The sequence below is a fragment of the Fukomys damarensis genome, unplaced genomic scaffold (assembly GCF_012274545.1).
Source record: "Fukomys damarensis isolate Sample0158 unplaced genomic scaffold, DMR_v1.0_HiC HiC_scaffold_2, whole genome shotgun sequence".
In the NCBI taxonomy this organism is placed as follows: Eukaryota; Metazoa; Chordata; class Mammalia; order Rodentia; family Bathyergidae; genus Fukomys; species Fukomys damarensis.
The window spans coordinates 35,483,653-35,503,624 of record NW_022900914.1 but is presented as its reverse complement, the minus strand read 5'-3'; the positions used below and the strand labels follow the sequence as shown (position 1 = coordinate 35,503,624).

General features: G+C 30.8%; 1 protein-coding gene across 3 annotated transcripts in view; it reads left to right on the top strand.

Annotated features, from left to right (window-relative positions):
• Positions 1-19,972, top strand: part of Fancl (FA complementation group L) — a 56,223-nt gene that overhangs the window by 32,499 nt on the left and 3,752 nt on the right. For 2 of the 3 annotated variants that reach the window (XM_010615885.2, XM_010615883.2), the window contains 2 exons: positions 3,464-3,532; positions 17,840-17,990. In XM_010615885.2, coding sequence (XP_010614187.1) covers positions 3,464-3,532; positions 17,840-17,990 — 220 coding nt within the window. The remainder of the gene's footprint in view (positions 1-3,463; positions 3,533-17,839; positions 17,991-19,972) is intronic. The other variant, XM_010615886.2, reaches the window with a different exon arrangement.

The following is a 19,972-nucleotide window of genomic DNA, read 5'->3' as shown; positions in this document are numbered from 1 at the left end:
GTAAAAAAAAAAAAAAAAAAAAAAAAGATGAAATGTAATTTTTCTGTTGGTGTGGGTCTTCTTTTTATAATATTTGTCCATTTAGTTTAGCTTTATAAAGGACAGAATTGTCTTTGACATGTAGTAATTTTTGTTCTTAGAAATATTTGGGCCGGAGTTATCATTTAAAAAAAAAATCAGCTGTAACTCAAAATATTTGTTGAAGAACACATAATACAAAATCTTTATCCAAACTAAGTTTTAAGAGGAAAGCTGAATTTTGGAACAAACCTCAAAGCAGTCTTATTTTTATAAATATTCAAAATTCTTTTTTTAAATTTCCTACAAAAGAAATACATTTATTTTATTCTTTTTTGGAGGGAGGGGGGGTAACAGATTGAATCCAGGGCCTTCATGCTGAGCTACATCCTCAGCCTTTTTCTACTTTTTATTTTGAGACAGGATGTTGTTAAATGGTTAAGATGACAGTTACAATTGATCCTCTTGCCTCATCCTCCCAGAGTCCTGGCATTATAGGCTTGTGCCACCATGCCCAGCTATTTTTATTCTTGAATACAGTATGTGATTTCTGAATTCTGTTGCTACTCACCATCTCCAAAAGCCTACACAGAAAACAATACTAATTTGGACTGCACAACTCCTATTAAAAATAGATATATAAATTTTAAAAATAAATATAATTAGGGAATGTTGTGTTTGTTATAAGTATATTTTTACATGGTGCGTAAAAATTTATCCTGTACTGTGGTATAGAATTATCTTTTCTGTAAGAAGTATCCTAGAGCTTTCTTAGCTTTGGATAACACCAGACCTACTTTAAAACAAATCACCGATGTGTATCTAAGCCTTAATACTAAGACAGTCTGATTAGGTCAGATTTCGTTAAATTTTTTCTTAGAGCAATATAGAGTCTAAAAAATACTTTAAATTGTGTAATAATTTTTATATTTGTTGATTACTTCAAGGGAGGTTTGGAGAATGAATTAAACGCTACTTATTTTTCAGTTAAAATTCCTATCTATACAGTATTGGTCAGAATCCTAAAAGTTTTGACAATTAATTATTTGTGATTTCATATATCCACACAACTTAATATTAAAAATTATCTTGATTTTGATCAAGGTATTTTGGAATATTGTATTTAGTCATTTACATGGTAGTACTACTGTAGTTAATAATCTATTACGAAAGTGGATTCCTTCAATGCAATTTCCTGTTTTAATAATTCATCAACTCACCGGATGCACATAAATTTGCTCATTTTAGTACAATTACGTAGTTTATTATATAAATTGAATTAGTCTTACATGTGAATGCTATCAACATATAAATACTTTTACTCTTTTATATTATAGATATGCAATGAAAACACCAACATAGTCCATATACCTATTTATGTTTATATAATTTTAAATATAAAAATAAAATTTTTAAGATGTCATTTTCCTACCTATACAGTGAATTCATCTACGTATGTGGTATATTTATCATAACCTACTTTTTTTAAAAAATTTTTTTGGGGCTGGGAATTTAGCTCAGTGGTTCTGCTGCCTGCCTCCCAAGCACAAGGTCCCAAGTTCGATACCTGGTACCAAAAAACAAAAATTTTTTTGTATCTCTTTCTATGTCAGTCCATTTGTACCATTTACTCTACTGAGTTCTACTTAAAGGATTTTATTGTTTTTTAACAAAGTGAGCTGTGTATGTACTCAGTGACTCCCTAGACCACAGATATTTTACTTGGTATATCTACTCCAACACAGTAAACATTTCATTAACTTCTAACCTAGATTGATAAATTGCTTAAGTTATGGCACTGATGCTGATCATTGTTAATATATTTGGAAGATAAATAACAATCCAACATGAACTAAAGTTTTCTGTTCTTGTCCCAAGGAAAACTTAAGGGTGCATAATGATATTTAAAGAATCCTAACATTTTAGAGGGAAAAGCAATGTCTTAAAAACATTCTCAGATGATTTTAATCATTTTTCCATGTGAAACAGCCAAAGAAATTAAATGACTTCACCAACATCACACAAGTTAATTAACAGAGGTGAAACCAGAGAGGACTGAGGTCTTTGCCTGTATTTGTTTGGATATAATCATACAACTTTTTAATATACTAAATTGTTTTTTTATTGATCATAGCAGTTATATTTTGAAATACATCATGTAATATTTTGTTGTCTGAAATAGACTCCCTTATATCAGCCTTACTTTTTTTTTTTTGGAGAATTTAAGCATAATATTTTATGACTTTCTGTGTATTTGTTTTTGTGTTATCAGTTTACATAGCCAGAAAATTTTAGGCAGTATATATTGATGCCATGTTTCGTTTTAGACAACTAATCATTGTAGCAAAATGCTAATTCTAATTCTTGTGAAAACATTATCTTTCAATGCACTGATACTTGTTAAATACAGTATTTCAGATAATTTCTTTAAAGTCTTCTTTGGCTTTTCTAATGAACTATTGAAAAATAATGGAAAAAAATAAAGGTATAAAACTTAATTTTAAAAAGTTGATCAAATGAAAGTTTTCCTAAAACAACTTTATTTAGCACATTCGTGCTTAATGTAAAAAATGAGTACTTTTAATTATATGTGACTTTGAAGATTCCAGTATTGGCTTTTAGCATTATTATGAAATATAACTCTAATAAAATTATTTTTAAGAAAAATTACCTGTAGTCTTTAAATTAGAAACCTGATTTATTCTCACAGCTATCATTATTTATATGACTATTTGCCAACCTTAAAAATAATTTTTTCTTTTCTTACAACTATTAATATTTCCTTAAGGAACCAGAAGACATTTCATTGTTTCTGTTTATAGTCTTGCTGAAAATAATTGCTTTAATATGGGAAAATCATTTTTAAACTGATAGTTGTATCTAATCATTGTTCATATCTACCTGCCTAAGTGGTGACTGAAATTATTTGAAATTGAATTTTAGACTAAAAAGGATTAAATATCAACTAGCTTGATTGCTTTATTTCAAATAAAGATCCATGAGCCGGGTGTGGTGGCACATGCCTGTAATCCCAGCACTCCGGAGGCTGACAAAGGAGGATCGCTGTGAGTTTGAGACCAGCCTGGGCTACATAGTGAGTTCCAGGTCAGTCTCAACTACGTAGTGAGACCCTGTCTCAAAACAAAACAAAAAAAAAACAAGGCAAATAAATAGAGATCCAGTTCAGTTCACCTCTCAGATAAGAACATTAGTGGCAGACCTAATGCTGAGTACATTATTTTACTTATCACTGAGTAATTTGGCATTCCCAATCCACCAAACTTTTGTACTTTCTGAGTATAGGTTGACTCTTAACATCACTAAAGTAACAGTCAAAAATATTTACATATAATACTTTTCTGGTTAAAACTTCCAGTTTTTCTAAATTACCTCGTAAAATCATCACATAGAAGCAGAGATGACCTAATTTTATGCTTTATCATAGCACCCTGCAGAATCTCCTGATTGTTTTGTGGATTTTCCTGTTCCATTTTCTGTTTCCTGGACACCTCAGGTAAATTCTTAAATTAAGTAATTAAAAATATTTTTTAATCAAATGACTTTTATAGGTTTTCTTTAAGCATTTATTTATAAATAGACCTACTATAATGCTTCATTCAATATTTTCTAAGTGTCCATTTTCTCTTTCTCCAGATGTACACATACGCACGTGAGCATGCATGTGTACACACATGGAATCCAGTCTTTCTGTTTCACTTTATGTAAACATGCAGACGGTCTATTGACACAGATTTTTCTTTAACTTTAAATCCTAAAGAATTCTTTAGAAAGCAATGACCAGTACATAGAATAGGAGGTTTTTGTTTTGTTTATTTGTTTTTTTGGTACTGGGGATTGAACTCTGGTCCTTGTGCTTGCAACGCAGGCCACCGAACCACTGAGCTAAATCCCCAGCCCTAGGAGGTCTTTTTGTTTTTGTTTTTTGTTTTTTTGGTACTGGGGATCAAACTTGGGACTTTTGACTTGTGAGGCAGGTGGTGAGACCACTGAGCTAAATCCCCGGCCTTAGAGTTTGTTTATATTGTTAACATTTTAAACACTGATGACATTATACCAGAAAATTTTTTATCAAAGAAGAGTGAAAATCTAAACACTGCATTTTGTACTCAATTTTTATTATGGTAATTTATCTTTATCTTTGAATTTAGACTTTATATTTTATGTGCTTTAGTATTTTCTACTTTGAGTAAAGATTGTAGATTCTTCTTCCTGCTTCTCATTATTTAATTTCTCACTACATCGATAATATCTACCAAGATATTTTCACAAGGATTTGTAAAGTTTAACATTATACAGTTATAATTGTCAATAGTATGAAAAATTTTTATCTCTGATTTTTTGAAGATGTGACAAAATGTGGTTACCTCAGAGAACAGTCTAATAATGATAGACATAGTCCTTATTTCACCAAATAAATTGTTGTAATAGCAAAAAGAAAATATCCTGTTTTAGGCAAAGAGAAAAAAAATTCTAATAGTATTTTACAAATGTTCTGTAAATGGAACCTATCTTTGTTGTTGGGAAATCTTGGTAACGTTCAAGTAAAATGTGTTCTTCTATTTTAAATGATATGTTCCTAAGAGTTATCACAATTCAAATTAGTTTCAGAAATGTAACAAATTTAAATAGCCTTGTGTAGTCTCAAGTATCATTTTAATCAGATTTATTGAAAAATTATTATTCTTGTTTTGTTCTTTAAAAACTAAGAAATTTTCCTCCAGTGGGAATTGAGAAGATAGAGCAAAATAAAGGAGAACAAAAAGGTAGTGATTTGCTTTAGGTATTTGATGTTTATTATACATTTATAAAAAATATTGTTTTTTTTTTTTCCTTTCAAGAATGGGAATTACATATAAATTTATTGCTTTCTTATTATTTTAAGCATATAATTTCTATTTGGCTCTGGAAGCTTTATCTTTCTGTTTTAAAGAGAAAGGTCATGAGAAAACACTATCTGGAATATATTACAATTTCTAGATTTTATCTTTGAACTACACATTCATATTTATAATCATTCCAAAGTTGAAGAGTTTAGTTTGACAAGTTTCTTTTAGGATTTTTTAAAAATGTAGATTACTGTGCAATATTTCCCCAGACTTTATAAACAAGTTTACATTACAGCAGAGTTTACTACCAAATTGAAATATCTTTGAGGGTGTTTTTTTTTGTACCAGGTATTGAACTTGGGACCCTGTGCTTGTGAGGCAGGCAGCAGCACCCTTGAGCTAAATACCCAGCCTGACAGTGATTTTTTTTTTTTTTTAGATTTTTTTTTATTTCTATTTAGCAAGGTCAGTGCCTTGTACGTGTAAATGTAAAATGACTATAATAATTCAAATTCAAATTTTAGATTTAATTGAGTCATTTTTGTAATAGCTCGCTCAGAAAACAATTTTTAGTAAGTAGAATTCCATAAATGTTTCTTAAATTGTAGAATATACTGTAATTATTATTATCAAAGTACAGATTAAATGAAGACTGCTTTTAACCCACAAGTCAAATTGGACAGCTGTTATTGTTCTGTCATACTTGATTCAGCTATATTTCTAGTTCTATTTGTCTTAGAAATAAAATATTCTGGAATCTGCACAGACACTACTCATTTTCCCATTTCTTTTCTTTTTGGTTGTTTTCCTCTCTAAAGAGGTCTCTTTCCTGAAATTGATATGTATCCTATTTATGCATAGTTATTGCTCCATTTTTGTCATATTTATATTTTGTCTTTTTATACAATATTATTTTAGTGGTTTATTCATAATCTGTATTATACATATATTTAAAATATTATATCTATCAATGGTAAATTTTTCTATTGCCCTAGTGATACAGTATTCAAAGTTCCTTACTAGCAGCCTGTAGTGAACACCTTGAGATGTTTCCTTGTACATATATATGAGATACTAAGTATGAATTATTTGTAGAAGTGAAAATGCTGGGTTGTATGGAATATACCTCTTTGAGGTTACTAAAATATCACCAAATTTTCTTTCCAAATTGGTTGTACAAATTTTTAGTTCCATTCAGCCATGTATTACTTTCCAAAATCTTTTCAAAATTTTGTTCTGATCTTAGTTTGATCTTAATTTGCATCAAGAATTCATAATCATGATTATTCTATACCTTATCTTTACTTACTTTAATGTATTTTGGATACTAATGTTTTGTGAATATCTTTTCCCTGTGGCATGTCTTTTGACTTTGTGTATGTTTTGTTATACAGAAGTTTAACTTTCATTGTGTTCATGTTTATTGCTTTCTTATGATTTCTGCTTTTTGTGTTTCAAAAAATTTCCATACATTTTTTCTTAAAGCACGTATTCTTACCATTTGTTCTGAAAGTTATAGTTTTTTTACATGTATTTAAATATAAGCTAGCAATCTGAAATTATACTTGTTTATATTAAATCTGTATACTAGTAGAATTTGGATATGTCTTCTTTTGTGGAAGCCTGAGGTAATTTCAAACCTTTTCTTTTAGTCTTGCTATTAGTATTTCAAAAGTTTCCAAAAATTACTGCCTGTAAGAGTCTAGCTGTATATCATAAAAATATTTGTTATAGTATCAGCAACATGAACTATTTGAATATTTTAAACATAATAAAAATGTTGCCAATATAAATTTATAATTTAAAAGTTAAAAAACGGAATGACTTTTCTTTATGTGATCTTTTTTTATTGACTAGCTGGAGACAATTCTGCTTGTGTGAGTTTATTTTTTGTTTTAACACTTTTAAACAGTGGTTCTTAAGCAACATGAATGTTACTCTTATAGTCTAGTAGTAAAGTTATATTTAAGAGACTCTAAATAGGCTTTAGGTAATTGATTTTAAAAAGTCTTTGCTTTTGTACATTTCCTCTTTTACTTGTTTCTGGACTTTAAACTTGGAAGATCTTTATTTTCCTTTCTTTTTGTAATATAATAGACATGGCTTTGTGGCATCCATATTAAAAATGGGTAATTTTCCTTATGGTCCCTGTCTTCCTGCTGAGTTGATAATGTTTTGATGTATTTTTCTTTTGCTCTGATGAGAGGTCTGCTGCTGCTGCTCTGACATATTCATTTGGATGAATAATTATAACTTGCACAATGTCAAGCTGAAGATGGTAGGGTTTTGTGCGTCATGACAAGCCTAGTAGCCAGTGCAGGTGTCTCACAGCATGATCAGCAACAGCCAGTGTATTCTGGCTCAGAGGAGATATTTAGAGTAGTAAGAAATCAGCACCAAGGGCAAGGCTGCTGCTACTATTGCTACTCTATGTGCCAAAGAAACACAAAGTGTGCCTCAAAAACAAGAGGCTAAATACCTCTTTAGAGATATTTACTTTTGTTTGCTTAGTAAACTCTGTTTAATAGATTTTAGCACAGAATGTAATCTCATGATTTTTTGTCTTATTCTTCTACATGTGCTCAAACATACATTTAAAAAAACATTCTGCAGCCTTTTAAATTTTTACATATGAGTCATATATGTCAGTGTTGTTGATTAATGAGAATGTGCTACTGTCAGATTTTAAGTGCACTGGTATTATGATTATATAAAAAAATGAACTTCATTTTGTCCAGGTCACTGAGTGAGCAAAACTAGCTGTTTAAATTGCAATTCTACCTGTAAATGTGCGATTAAGATTTGGTGAAGCATCCTTGCCATAGGCCATTAGAATTTTCAGATTTGGTATGATGCAATAAATAGTGGTTTTTGTTTTTTATCATGGAAATCTGATACTCTTGGAATGGTGCCATGAATGAAGAAGAGCAAAACTAATGATAAAGCCTCTGGCTGATAATCTGATGGTGAATGAAGAAATTGTAATTAAAGGAAACAGTCCTATTACATAGCAGGGAGCATGATCCATTAGTTAGAGCAGCAGACTAGCAGTTGGGTATCCTCGGCTCTGTTTACAGTTCAGCCATTGACTTAATTGTATAATTTCAAACAAGTCACATGACTACCCTTTGCCTCAGTTCATGTGAATGTGAACTTTTTCATTGATATGTAAAGAAAAATTAGTTTTGTCTGAAACAAACACAATGTCAGGAGCCCAAACAAACAACTTAATTATCTACTGTAAATATTCTGTGGATTTTTTTTAACCAACAAGATTTTCATTCTTTTCTTTTGCTGTCTTTGTCAGAGAACTCATAATACTGGGTTTCTGTTCAGTCCTAAATTGGCAAATTACATATACTTTTGGTTTTTTTGTATATTTTATTATTGCCACAGTGGTATGGATAAAAGAATCAAAACAAAATTCATTATTTTGATATGATAAAGTATAAATGAAAGCGTCATGGGACCTATTAGATTCAGTCACTGTATTAATTGCTTTTCTTTCTTTTTTTCTTCTTGTTAAATAACTTAGTCATTTAAAAATTATCCTCAATTAATTCAATAAAAGAAAGACAGAAAATATAAGAAGCAAAATCAAGAAAATATAAAATCATCGTTGATGCTTTTTAGTATTGGATTCTCACTAAAATATAGTTTATGCTTTGTAATTCAGCAAATTTTTAAACATTATTGATAATACTGTATACTAATTCCAAGCGATCTCTAGAATCTTTGGGGATTTTGTTATATTATGGTTTACATTTATCTATCAAATTAAGAATTTATATATTCACAGTCTAGGAACTTGTTGTCTTTTCATTTACATAGATCCTTCCATAGATGCATTTCCTTAGTTCTGTAATTTTAAGTGATTTCTTAAACTACATGTTACATATTCTGTTGAATTCATTGCCACATATTTTAACATTTTATTGCAATTATGCATACAGTCTTTTTTTTGTATTTTGTAGTTTATCACAATTTGGCCAACCTATTATATATTTTTTCATTTTTTTTCTTTTTATTGAGTTTATTGGTACATTTTAGGTATACAGTACAGTTACATTCATCATTGGGATCTTGTACCTTTACATGACAGGTCTTGGTTCTCATTTTTTCCCCTTGTCCCTGCCCTCCCTTCACCCCCTCCTCCCTTCCCCATTCAGAAACACTTTTATTTCCATTTTTTCATTTTATCATATTTTTTTCTTTTCCCTTATTAGCTTTCCCCTACCCTTCCTACTTTCCCTACACCTTTAGCCCTTTTCTTCCTATTTCATATTGTTAAATATCTCATTAGGATCTTGTGTACTATTATAGCTTTTCACACCAGAGAAACTATTCAGTATTTACACATGTGTGACTTATTTATTTCACTTAGGAATATATCTTCAAAATGTATCCATTTTCCTATGAATGAGTCTAGTTTCTCATTCTTTATGGCTGAGTAGTATTCCATTTTACAGAAAAACCACATCTTCTTTACCCAGTTTCCAACTGATAGACAAATGGTCTGTTTCCAAGTTTTAGCTATTACTGTGCTCCTATAAACATAGATGTGCATATATCACTGTGATATTATTCTTTTAATTCTTACCTCTGCTGGCTATTTTTCCTATTATATTTTTTTTAATTACTTTTATCAAAGCTATACATGAACATACTGTGAAGAGGCAGTTTGACAAGGTGTTTTGTCTTTTTCAAAATAAAGTACTAGGGAGGCCAGGCATGGTGGCACACGCCTATAATACCAGCACTCGGGAGGATGAGGCAGGAGGATCGCTGTGTGTTCAAGACCAGCCTGGGCTACATAGTGAGTTCCAGGTCAGTCTCAACTACATAGTGAGACCCTGTCTCAAAAGGAAAAAAAAAAGTACTAGGGATTAAATCCAGGGTCTTATGTCCGGACCTTTGTCCATACTAGACCAGAGCTCTGCTACTGAGGTACACCCTTTGATTTTTTTTTTCTTTTAGATAAATCAGCATTTCCTAACCTCCGTCCCATCTGTTTTCCCTTTAAGGTCATCCACATTTTAATGGCTAGCTGATCACCTTGGTGTTTGTGGTAGTCAGTTTTCCATCATTATAAAAAATACCTGATCTAACTTACGAAGTTTAAAGGTTTATTTTGATTCACCAAAATAATCAAGATGCAGCAGTTCATAATCAGACAGACTTACTGCTTTTAGGCCTCCATTGTATGGAGTTGGAGAATTGCGGGTTGGGGCAGATTTCGGTGGAATATGTCATACAGCAAAATGTTCCTCCAGTGGCCCAGATGCAAAAGAGAGAGGAAGGGGCTGGTATCCATTATTTCCTTAGAGCACACACTCCCAATGATTTACGATGTCCCACTGAACCCTACTATTTAAAGATTTCTACTGCCTCCCAATACTGCCATTTGGGGAATCAAGCCTTTAACTCTTTGGGGGACAGTTGAAGCCCAAGCTATAGCAGTATTATAATATCTTGGTCATATTTACACACCTTTTGTTTGTTTTAGGCATTGTTTATTTATTTCCCACTGTGAAATGTATTTGCTATTTATCTGTTCCCATTCATATATACATACTTCTTGTTCTCTGCCAAAAATTATATTGTAATTTTGATATACTCAGTGTTTATATATTCAATGCAGAGGGATAAGCAGTGTATAGTTATAGTTATTTTTCCTTTGTCACCCTGCTTTTTGTTACTTGAGTTACCATTTATTTATCTTACTCTTTTATACCCTTAGTTCTGTAAATTGAATAACTCATCCAACCTCCACATGCCTGTGCTATATCTAATTTAATGGTTTTAGTGGGCAGATAGATGTGTGACTTTAAAACTCAAAGTTATTTGCCAGTTGAAGAAGATTCATGTTAATGTAATTTTACTTGATTTACAACCTTGCCAAAGTTTAGTAAAAGCTGTGTTGGACATTTGAGATCTATTTATTGTGTGTGAACATACACTTCTATGGAATGGTAAAACTCTTCCAAGAATTAAAAGACCCAAAAGAGATTAGCTTTTTTCATTTTTTGATAGATTATTTATCTGGTGCCTTCACTGCTGCCTAACTTAAATTTTAAATGACTTACCTGGTGATGTTAATAAATAAGATTTTCGTTATAGATCTTCATGGAAAACATCATAGTTTATTTTACTGGACCACTATAGCATAGTAAAAAGAGAGTACAGTGTTAAAAGTCTGATTAAATCCTGTGTCTGTCTTTACCAGTATACAAACTTGTGTATTAACTTTATAAAAGAAGGGAATAAAATTTGCCATAAATTTCATGTGAGAGTAAATTGAAATATTATGAATGAGAGTATAAAATGCTGTATAGGTGTCCAAAATGATGTAAGAGGTTAGTGAAATTTGTGTCTTGGTCGAACAAAGAAATAATACCTACCCATATACATTTATATTATATATCTGCATATAAATACATATACCTATCTATATAACAATAAGTAGTTGTAGTTGGCATAAATATATATTGGATTAAAGACACTATCTCCATTTTAGTGCAGCACCAAGGAGTTTTCTGATGTTCAAAAGTGAATTAGAGATGACTAATGAAAAGTGACTGTCAGTCTCATCAGGCTGTGGATGTGGTAGATGATTGTATTACATTGTGTTATGAGCATATAAATAAAAGATGTTAAGAGGAATAGTTTTTGATTTTACTGTTTATTGGTTAACACATTGTTAATACTTAAACTAATACTTAATGATAGAGTAAATCGGTAAAATATTTTTATGTAACAGGTATCCCAAGTAAAATAAAAATACATCATTGTCTAGATAGCTTCTTAATGTGATTTATATTTTAAAATAGTTTTAGATAAAGCAAGATTATTTTAGCTAATGTTGAAGCAAATGTGCTACAACATGTATAATTCATTAACATTCTGTATCTCATGTTTTGTTCCTGTCAGGACTCTGCCTGGTAAATTGATAAAGTGTTTGTGTATTGATTTTTATTTTTATCCAAAGGGTAATTTGGTATGCTTATTATGGGAGTTTTAGACTATCCTTTTGGAAAAGTAAATGCTCATTTGAGCATAAAAATTCAGTAGATTGAAGACAAAAATGGTGACTCATTTAAGTGTTAATTCAAATAGTATCTACTAGAATGACAGCAATATTAATACTTTAAGCCAGGAAATAACCACACCTTCATGACCCCATTTTATTTTCACAAAACAGAAGTTAAATATTAGAATTCAAACCAATTTAGCTGGTAGATGTAGTGAAGCAAACTAGAATACTGGAATTGGTAGGTAGTAAAGGCAATGGAATAGTATTTATTTTTTAAATTATGTCACTGTAGTTAGTTCCCTTGCTCTGGCAGTGAGAATAACATTGGTAGCCAGCAGCACACACTGTTAGTCTCATATTTATCTGAAAGGAGGTATTTTTGTGATTATATATTGAAACTTTGTTGTTTTTAGTATGAATGATAGAAAATTTGATACAGCCTTTTTTCTTGTTGTTGGTAGAACAAAAAGAACAGAAAGCTATATTGTTTATTCTTTACTAATTGGCCTGATTTTTTTAAAGTCTAACAGAATAGCTAAGGACAAAATCAAAAGTATCTATTTTCAACATGTATTTACCTCTTTAAAAAAAAAAAAAGAAAAAGCCAGCCGGGCATGGTGGCACATGCCTGTAATCCCAGCACTGGGGAGGCTGAGGCAGGAGGATTGCTGTGAGTTCAAGACCAGCCTGGGCTACATGGTGAGTTCCAGGTCAGTCTCAACTACATAGTGAGACCTTGTCTCAAAAAAGAAAAAAAAGCCATGAATTCTTTGATCACATGAGGTGATTTGGCCGTGTGGTAGATACCTTCTTTACAAAAATAATAGCAAATATTTTAAATGCTCATTAATCAGTTGTAGTCAAAATAGCCTAAGTATGTAAATGATGATAAAAGTTGCTTATGGGTTGCTTGACAGAAAGTGGAATTTGATTAAATGAAGTTAGTTATATATACATCTATAGAAAGAGTTAAGAACATCAATGAAGCACACAAGATCAATGACCTGAATATTTAGCTTTGCCACCTAATTGTGGAAATATTGCAAATAATATCAAAATTAAATTTCTTTAAAAGTTTAATATCTTAATATTTCCTTACTCTCTTGAAGCTTTTTGAATCCCCCAAAGATAAAGATAAAAATGGTTATTAGAGGATTTATCTTCAAGTCTTACAAGGAAGTATAAAAAAAATCAGAATGGGAAGCAAATGTTGCAAGTACCAGAAAATTATGCTATTAATTTAAGTGTCATCAGAGCACAAAAGATCACATTCTGGGACTATGTGAACATTATTAAAATACTGAAAATAATAGTCCTTAAGATGAAGATATTATACTCTAAGATCTGGTTAAGTGACTGACATTATTACTTCACTTCAGGTATTATGAAAGTAACAAAATGCTTTTAAAGATAATAAGCGTTACATTTTGAGATTGGCAGTGTTCACACTTTTCTGCTTAAGTGCTTTCTTAGTTTAACATAATTTAATAACTATTAGAGAGAATAGCTAGCATCATGGTTTCTATATATATCTTCCTTCTCCAATACATACTATACTCACACAAACAATTGATAACCTTTCATTTCTAAGTGGTGTATAAACTATCACTTTCATGTCTTTGTCCCTGCTGTAAGGAATGTTGCCGTTCTATGTTTGTTTTTAAGTTCCTAGTTGTTGAGAAACTTATAGAGAAGTTACTGCTGTGTGGATCTACTACTGTTTACAAATCAGAGTTTTTTTTTAAAAAAAGCTTTATTTATTAAGCTATAATTGATACATAATTAACTGAACATATTTAAAATATAGTTTGGTGAGTTTTGACTAATATTTACTCATGAAATCATCTCCATAATCAAAATAATAAACAGTTCCATCTCACCCAACTTACATCCTTATCCTTTGTAGTCCCTACTATCTCTTTCCTGGTCCCCTGGCAATGTTGAAATATTTTGTCACTGTACTTGCGTGCATTTTCTTATAATTTTACATTCTCAGTCTTAGGTAATTCTGTGTACTTAATCTTCTTTCCTCAATATAATTATTTTCAGGCTTATCCACATTGTAGCATGTAATGTAGTTCACTTTTTATTCCTATTTATTTGTAGATACATTTTCCATTCATCTGTTGATGGGCATATGGATTGTTTCATGGTCCTTTGCTATAAACCTTTGGGTTAGATGAAATAGTACGTATTAGACTGCTGCTTCTTCTTACCTTTTTCATATTCATCCTCTGCCTCCCGCCCTCTGTTCATTCCTCCCTCCTACAGGAGTAGTATCTTAAAGAACTTATTTACCGTCCTTCTTCTAGTCACAGTAAGGCTTTAGCTGAGAAGCTTCTGCGTTACTATGTTGGTCTATGGGAAAATTTATTGCGTTAAGATAACTTAGCTTTATGTGTATATTTATTGATTAGCTTGTTTGATTTTTTCCTCTGCTTTCTATTGTCCTCCCCAATTTTTTGTCTTATATTTTTAAAAATTATATTTCCTTTAATCATGTTATTGTACAGGTATGTATGTATGTACAAAAAAAGCATGTTATTTTCCTTTTGTCCATGAATTCAGTTGAAATACTTTGGGTATAATTTTTAGATCTTCATTGTATTTAAGCCATATAATTTACTATGCTTGATAAGAATTTGTGGTTCTAAATCTATTTCAAAACATCAATATTTTGGAAGACTGAAATTTTTGCCCTATATTTTAGAGAATAATAGCAGTCATGCAGTGCATTTCCCTTAAATAAATAGGACTATGAATTATATAATATGATCTAATATTTTGATTCTCATATAGAAGCTGTTTGATTTTGATATGAAACTTGATTAAAAATTTTTTAGTAAATCATGAATGTGCATTGTTTAGTAGATGTGTATTTATATAACTTGATTGATAAAATTAAAAGAATTAGAAATAAATGGGAGTACATTATAGTAACTGACAATTTAAAAGGTATCATAGGTATTTTAAGTGTAATATACTACTTTATGGATTTTCAAGCACTATATAGTATTTAGAATTCTTGACTTTTAGGCCTATAAGTCACCTTAAAAGTTATCTGCTGCACAACCACATTTATAAATGCAGTGTTTAAGCTTAGGCCAAATATGTCTTAGTTACAATCAAACACTTTGTTACTCTTAAAATTAGAGCTGTGACTTCTTATAAGCTGGGTGCTTTTTTATCTTTGTATTAGAAATCCCAATACAGTCCTGGCACATATTTGAAATAATAATTGTATTGAATTAACTTTAATATATGTGTCACTATGCTATGCGTATGAAAGGATGGCTAATATAGCATTTATTTCTGTTTCAACAAAGTTGTCACAGTAAGAAGGTGGAAAAGTCAGTGGAGCAGATTTGGAACTAGTGTACTATTGATTATTTTTCAATGTATTAAGGGCATAGATCAAGGTCCCCCAGGATCTGCAAATTGTTAGCCTCTTCAGTGAGGTTCTGGAATGAAGTAGTAATTCATAGTGGGAATGATGTAAGAGGAGCCGAAACATGGGATGGAGCTATTGCAGGAGAAGCAATGTTGGAGAATGTAGATTCCCTATACAGAAGACTTCATTTCTTCCATCACCCTCGAACTTTGAGACTTTTCTAATTTCCTTTTCTTATCCATAGCTCTGCAATTAGAGATATAATGATGTAAATTTGTGAGGATTAGTATTTTTTCATTAGATTGTACGTTTTCTTTAGAGAATTCTTTATCCTGTTTTTCTATTAATATCTTTTTTTTCTGTTTTTATAATTGATTTTATCAATAACTATGTATATATTAAGGGTATCAGTCCTTTGCTAATTTGGTATTGATATTTTCATATTTGCTATTTCCTTTATTAGACTGAATGTCTCTAAATCAAAGACTATATCTCTTATAAAAATGAGTACAAAATTTGAAACGTTTACATTATGCTAATCAGTTATCATTTTATTAACATCTGAAATTTTGCAAGGATTAACATTACTCCATGTTATAGAAGTTTTTGATTAAGTGTCCCCCAAGGCCAATGCATGGAAAAGGGTTGGCTCTCAGGTCGGGACTGCTGGGAGGTGGAAGAAACTTTAGGAGGTGGGACCTAGTGCTTGGTCCTATGTCACTGGGGCCATACCCTAGAAGGGAACTCTATGGGATTCTGGCCTCTTCATCATGCTCTTTTGTTTCCTGACCATGAGGTAAGCAGTTTGCTTCACCTTACTTTCCCTGTCGTTGTCATCTGAAACCTCATCAGAGGCCCAAAGCAGTGGGTCTTCCTGATACTGAACTGAAAACTCTAAAACCATGCAGCAAAATAACCGTTTTCTCTTTATAAGTTAATTATCTCACCTACTTCATTTCTGTGTTAGAAAGCTAGCTAAAAGATAAGGCTAAGTGAGTTTAAGCAATTTGTTTTGAAAGATGCAAAGCTGACCTTAACTGGTAGAATAGGAATGGGACTTCAGATGTGACTTGAATCTGTGATCTTAAACAATATTCTTTTTATTTGTTTATGTGTTTTTCAGTACTGGGAATTGCACTCAGGACCTTGCACTTGCCAGGCAGGGTCAGCGCCCCTGAACTAAATCTCTGGCCCAACAATATACTTTTAAAGCAATATACTATTTTAACACCAGCAGTATCTAGTATATAGCAGAACAGTTAGTAGCCTCATTCATAGTCACTATAATGAATTGTATTAGGATAAATTTCATTGTGTATTTGCCTACTTTTATATTATTAGGACATCATTTCATTGTATATTTCCTTATTTAATTTTATATTATTTGATGTGTTGTAAACGAATACTAGCTTTTTTACTGCTTGACCTAGATAGTTTATCGAATATGGTTCCAAATTGAGTATTTTAAATTGAAGATAAAACTTTTTCTTCTGTAGGTAGGTCTAATCTTATAAAATTAATTCCATTTTTACAAATTACCATGTACCCTGTATACCCTAAATTTATTACAAAAATAAAATATTACTTATTAAAATTATGGTGAAAATCTTCTTAAGGATGCCTTTTTTCTTACAAGCTGGACTGCCTGAGTCTTTTAGAAGTATGAGTCTTGTGTCACTTAATTTTGGATGCATATACTTAACACTATTTTTTAGTGACTTTGTATGTTTTGCTTATATGAAAAAGTATCTAAAGTCCTCAATTCTTTTTTTTTTTTTTTTGGTATTGGGGATTACTGCCACTGAGCTAAATCCCCGGCCCAAGCCCTTAATTCTTTAAAACTGATCTTAATAATACCTTTTCTATTTATAGTTATATCTTTTAAACATAAAATTGTTTTATGAGAACTCAAGACTATTTAAAAGTTAAAACTATAAATTGTTTTCTAAAGAAAGTGATGGCTTTACTCATTTAATAGTGAAAATCCATTTAAGCTAACTCTCATAAGATTGAAACAGTGGATTCAGAGTGACTGAAGGTCAAAGAAAAATGTCATAATTTGTTTGGATTCTTAAAAAATATTTTTAACCTCTTCATACTTTTTGTCTAATTATGTCTGCAAAGTTAATTGTTAAGTTTTTAAAGATAGTTTGATCAAGTTACAAACAGCACTGCATTCAACTTCATTTTGTAACAAAATGAAATTAAGATTATTTTCACACTAAAATTACTATTCTGAATGCATCAGAATACCATATTCATCCTCATATGGTATGCATTATTAAATTATATATATATATATATGTATATATATATTAGTGATACAGTTATTACTATTACATTCATAAAATGTAAGGTACATAATAAAATGTGGTTTTAATGTGTAAAGTCTAGTGACGATAAAAAGTATGTTAATGCTAATGGAGGTAAAGAGATGTGAAACAGAGAGTGGATTCCAGTTCATTGGAGTTTACTTTCTAGTGAAATAAAACAGGTTATTTATCTGCCGTAGTGTGCCATATAACTTTCTCAGCTTTCCTTTTTTTACAGAGCTCCTTAATAAGCATTCATAGTCAGTTTTTGGCTGCATTAGAATCACTGAAGGCATTCTGGGATGTAATGGATGAAATCGATGAGAAGACCTGGGTACTCGAGCCACAGAAACCTACACGGAGTGCAACAGCACGCAGAATTGCATTAGGTACCGAGGGGCAAAAGAGGATTATGCATTTTATTTTCAGATGTTTTTAGACATTTATTTCGTATTATGAAAATAAATCTAAAGATGACAGTAGAAATCTTAGATGAAAATTCTTGGTATGGAATCTGCTTTTAACTTTTTGGGATAAATTATGATTTATTTTATTACCACATACTTAAATGTAAATATTTTAGGTGAAAGCGGCAATTTCATTGTAACAGGTGATAAAACAGTGGATGCAACAGAGTATTTAATTGGCTTCTAGTTGGCACAGAAATAGTGCAGTGGAAGTTAATCAAAATATACATTACTTAGAAAATAAAAAACCTGTATTAGAATTAATTAAGTCTTCACTGTAAAACGTAATCATACTGGTACAAGATCACAGAATACTCTGATAAAAATAGAGGATAAATAAAAGAACCTGAAGCACCATGCCATTAACAGCACATAATATAAATTGAATATATTTTAAGTACTGTGCATTCTTTATGATGAATATGTGAAATTAAAGTGTAAGATATGGTACATCGGTACATACTCCTGTAATGTTTATTGAATTGACTATGAAATGGTATGGATTTCCATTACAAGCAACCCAAACAAAGTCATTTTTAGAGTTAATCTTTCTCAAGATTTTAAATCTTTTAAACTGTGTTTGTGTCCATGTTAAATAAATACCATGGCTAGTTTTAAACTACCCTTTATCTTCTCTAAATAGGTATGTTTTTGAAAGGCTTATATTCTGGACAGTTTAAAATTCTGACATAGATTATATCTAAATTAGTCAACAATTTTGTACTTTTCTACCCAGGCATAATAGACTTATCTGTATCTGGGGGAATGTGACATGTTCTAAAAATAGTACTGTAAATTTTGCCAGTTTGAAAATGTATAATAGTATTGAATTTGGAATAATTAACCAAATAATGATATATTTGTGAACAAGTAGATATTAAGGATGAAAATAGTTTTGACCAAAAAATGTAATGTATTATTTTCATGGCCTCATTGAGATACTGTAATTATTCCCAAAATATGCTTTTATTATATTTTATTTTTATATTTTTATATTATATTTTTGTCTAGTTATTCACTTGTTATATTTACCATTACTTCCTTACTCCCTTTCAGTGATTGATTTCCACATTAGGACCAAATTTTGAACAAAGTAATTGAAAGATGAGTTAATATAGCTATTATTTAAGTGAAAGTACTTTCTAAAGGCTTTAGTAATTGCTAAAGGCTAAGAAATTTGTTTATAGCAAAGAATATGTGAACAAGTGAGGTTGTATCTTTGGATTTTATTTTATAAAATGAATAAATATATACCTTGATAACTTTTTGCCAGATTTGTAACAATTCTGTTTATATTATTGCCAGGTTTAGCAGAAGGCTTATTTTTAATAGTGTATGAATATTATCGAGACATTTTCCCTATGAAAACGAAGTACCTTCTCAAAATAACAGAATTTTTGAAATCTGTACTATACTTCCATACAGTTAAAACTTTGAACCCAGTGACGAATTCAAAAATAGAAATACTGCCAGGGATTTAGCTCAGTGGCACAGCATCTGCCTGGTGAGGGCAAGGGCCTGATTTCGATCTCCAGTACTGAAAAAAATAAAATAAAAGAAAATCAAGCTAACAGCATCTGCCTGACAAAAATAGAAATACTTTCAGACTCAGCAAAATAGATTGTTTCTGTTACTAAATGAACAATTTTCAACTTAATGTGAATTGAATCCGTTTTCAATTATAAGGGAAAGCTTCATATGAGAAGAACTCAGAAAGTGTTTGTATAAATTTCCATGAATTTAAACATTTATTTTTACCATTTATTGTATTACTGGTCTTTACATTTGTCCTAGTTCTTTTTCAAGAAAGCCATGAAAATAAATCATTACTTTTTTTAAAAGTAGGAATTGAACCCAGGCCCTTAGGCGTGCTTAGCAAACACTCTACCATTGAACTGCATCCC